At 38.9% G+C, this 2290-nt stretch overlaps 1 protein-coding gene across 1 annotated transcript; it reads left to right on the forward strand.

The window, feature by feature from the left end:
* Positions 1-4: 4 nt before the first annotated feature.
* LOC107707653 (homeobox protein Nkx-2.2a-like) lies at positions 5-1022 on the forward strand (the record flags this gene model as incomplete). Its single annotated transcript, XM_016511732.1, has 1 exon — positions 5-1022. A coding segment is annotated over one exon (489 nt), but the record flags the coding sequence as incomplete, so codon positions are not given.
* Between the last annotated feature and the right edge of the window lie 1268 nt (positions 1023-2290).

The raw sequence follows: 2290 nt of genomic DNA on the forward strand, positions 1-2290 counted from the left end.
CGAATCGCCGGACAACGACAAGGAAAGTTCGAGCAACGGCAGCGACTCCGGTAAGAAGCGCAAAAGGAGGGTGCTCTTTTCCAAGGCACAAACTTACGAACTCGAGCGCCGGTTTAGGCAACAGAGGTATCTGTCAGCACCGGAGAGGGAGCATCTCGCCAGCTTGATCCGCCTGACTCCAACCCAAGTGAAAATCTGGTTCCAGAACCATCGATACAAAATGAAGAGAGCCAGGGCGGAGAAAGGTATGGAAGTGACCCATCTCCCTTCTCCTAGGCGGGTGGCCGTGCCTGTGTTAGTCAGAGATGGCAAGCCCTGCCATACGCTAAAAGCTCAGGACTTGGCAGCTACTTTTCAGGCTGGAATTCCGTTCTCCGCGTATAGCGCCCAGTCTCTCCAGCACATGCAATATAACGCGCATTACAGCGCCGCCACCACACCACACTTCCCAACAGCACATCACTTGGTGCAAACGCAACAGTGGGCTTGGTGAACAAATACTGACTTGCAAATGCAGGGCTGCATTTTAAAGACCGTGGTAGGGAGCTTTCCAAACAAAAAATACAAGACTTTTTATTTTTGCAGCTTGACCCTTTCTCACCCATTTATTTTGGGGATTGACGTGTGCGCCATGTTTACATGTTTTCGTTCAGAAAACCGGGTCAAGCCTCTCCCCAAATTTAAGAATGTTAAAGCTCTTGTGAAATTTTGTAAAGTATGTTTGTGTGTTGTAGAAATGTTTTCCTTTTGTCCTTCGTGTTATAAGCACGTGCAAAACCACTTTATGATTATAGAAAATTGTATTTCTTTCTTTTACAATGGACCGAATATATTTATGGCCATGAATAAACATTGGCAATCTTTAGCTTATTACATTGGTTTGTTTTCTATGTAAATATTTTGTGATAACTGTTTGCAATATTATGTTTGACCGTCCAGTAAGCTATATTTAGGGAAAATGGAAAATCAGTTGTCGATAAATATCCCTCATGTTAATTTCAGTAACACCGCGCGCTGGCGAGGGAGGTCTGCAATTCTTTTTATCAAGACTTTTAATAAAATGATGTGTTTCAGAAATTCCGATTTGTTTTGCGTTTGGTCTCAGTGATTTCGGACACATTTGTGCAAAATATGGATCGTTTCTTCGCCATCTCCCATTAATACAAATACTTCATAATAAACTAATAGAACGAATAAATACAAATGATATAAATATGCTAATTTATAAAGCCTTTGTGTTTGCACAAATGTTGCTTTGGACAGCTTGTCGCTCTCCCCGTCACGTCATCAGCAACACAATTGGCTTCATTTTTCCGAATTTATCTGTACGAACACTTCAGCAATAAGAAGGCTAAAGTCACTTGTGAAATGGGGGTAAAAATCCACTCACTTAATATAAGAGGGCTTCTTCAGCTAAGCAGCTTTTCATTCAAACGCTCTCTCCTTTTCAGGCTCCGCGGCTGACATTTCGGGTGTTAAAACGGCACATTTAGAGAAAACACACGTGACAAAGTTTTGTTAGCTTAATATTATGTAATTGTACTATTTACAATGCAATTATAGAATATTTTATTGGCAACTAAACAAATTGTGTTGTTACGCTTTGCCACGCTGTGTAGGCTATCAAAGAAGTTATTTGCTTGAATTGATATGCACCGCGGCCGCATACGAGTCAGAATTTTTCATTTATTATTATTATAATTGTTTATTTTTTTTACACATCGGATGTCAGCTAAGAAATAAAAGTCAAAATTACTATGTGTGTTTTTTTTTGTTTTTTTTTTAAATAGGCAAGAACAACAGCTCTCTTTAGTTCCTTTCCCGGTGAGGATGATCGTATATTAGTGTCTTGGGTCAATACCATGGCTCAGTGCAAAATCCGAAATGGTTGTTTTTTCAAATATATTTTACAGCAGATGCGAGGGTAAACTTGGCTTTCATTAAATAGAAACGCTGTGCTAATTATTTACAGAATTAATCTTAAGCGACTCGATCATTTCCCCTTATGCTTTCTACAGTTGGTTTGATTGTGACTTTTTGATATTTTGTTTTATTTATTAATTTATGTTTTTAACGAATTCCATATAATATTTGACTAATATTTTCGATAGTTCTTGCAAAACCGCTATTGTTTGGTAAGGAGAAGGCGGTGGGAAAATGACAGAATTGTACTTGCACCTGTTGTCGACTATAAGAAGTAATTTGTGACGGTATATTTACCGCTTCTTCAGTGTACCATTTCAGAGAAAGACAAAAAAAACGTTTCCAAAGTTTTACCACTGCTTTTTTC

Source organism: Sinocyclocheilus rhinocerous, unplaced genomic scaffold (genome assembly GCF_001515625.1).
Source record: "Sinocyclocheilus rhinocerous isolate Xijiao unplaced genomic scaffold, SAMN03320098_v1.1 scaffold955, whole genome shotgun sequence".
Lineage (NCBI taxonomy): Eukaryota > Metazoa > Chordata > Actinopteri > Cypriniformes > Cyprinidae > Sinocyclocheilus > Sinocyclocheilus rhinocerous.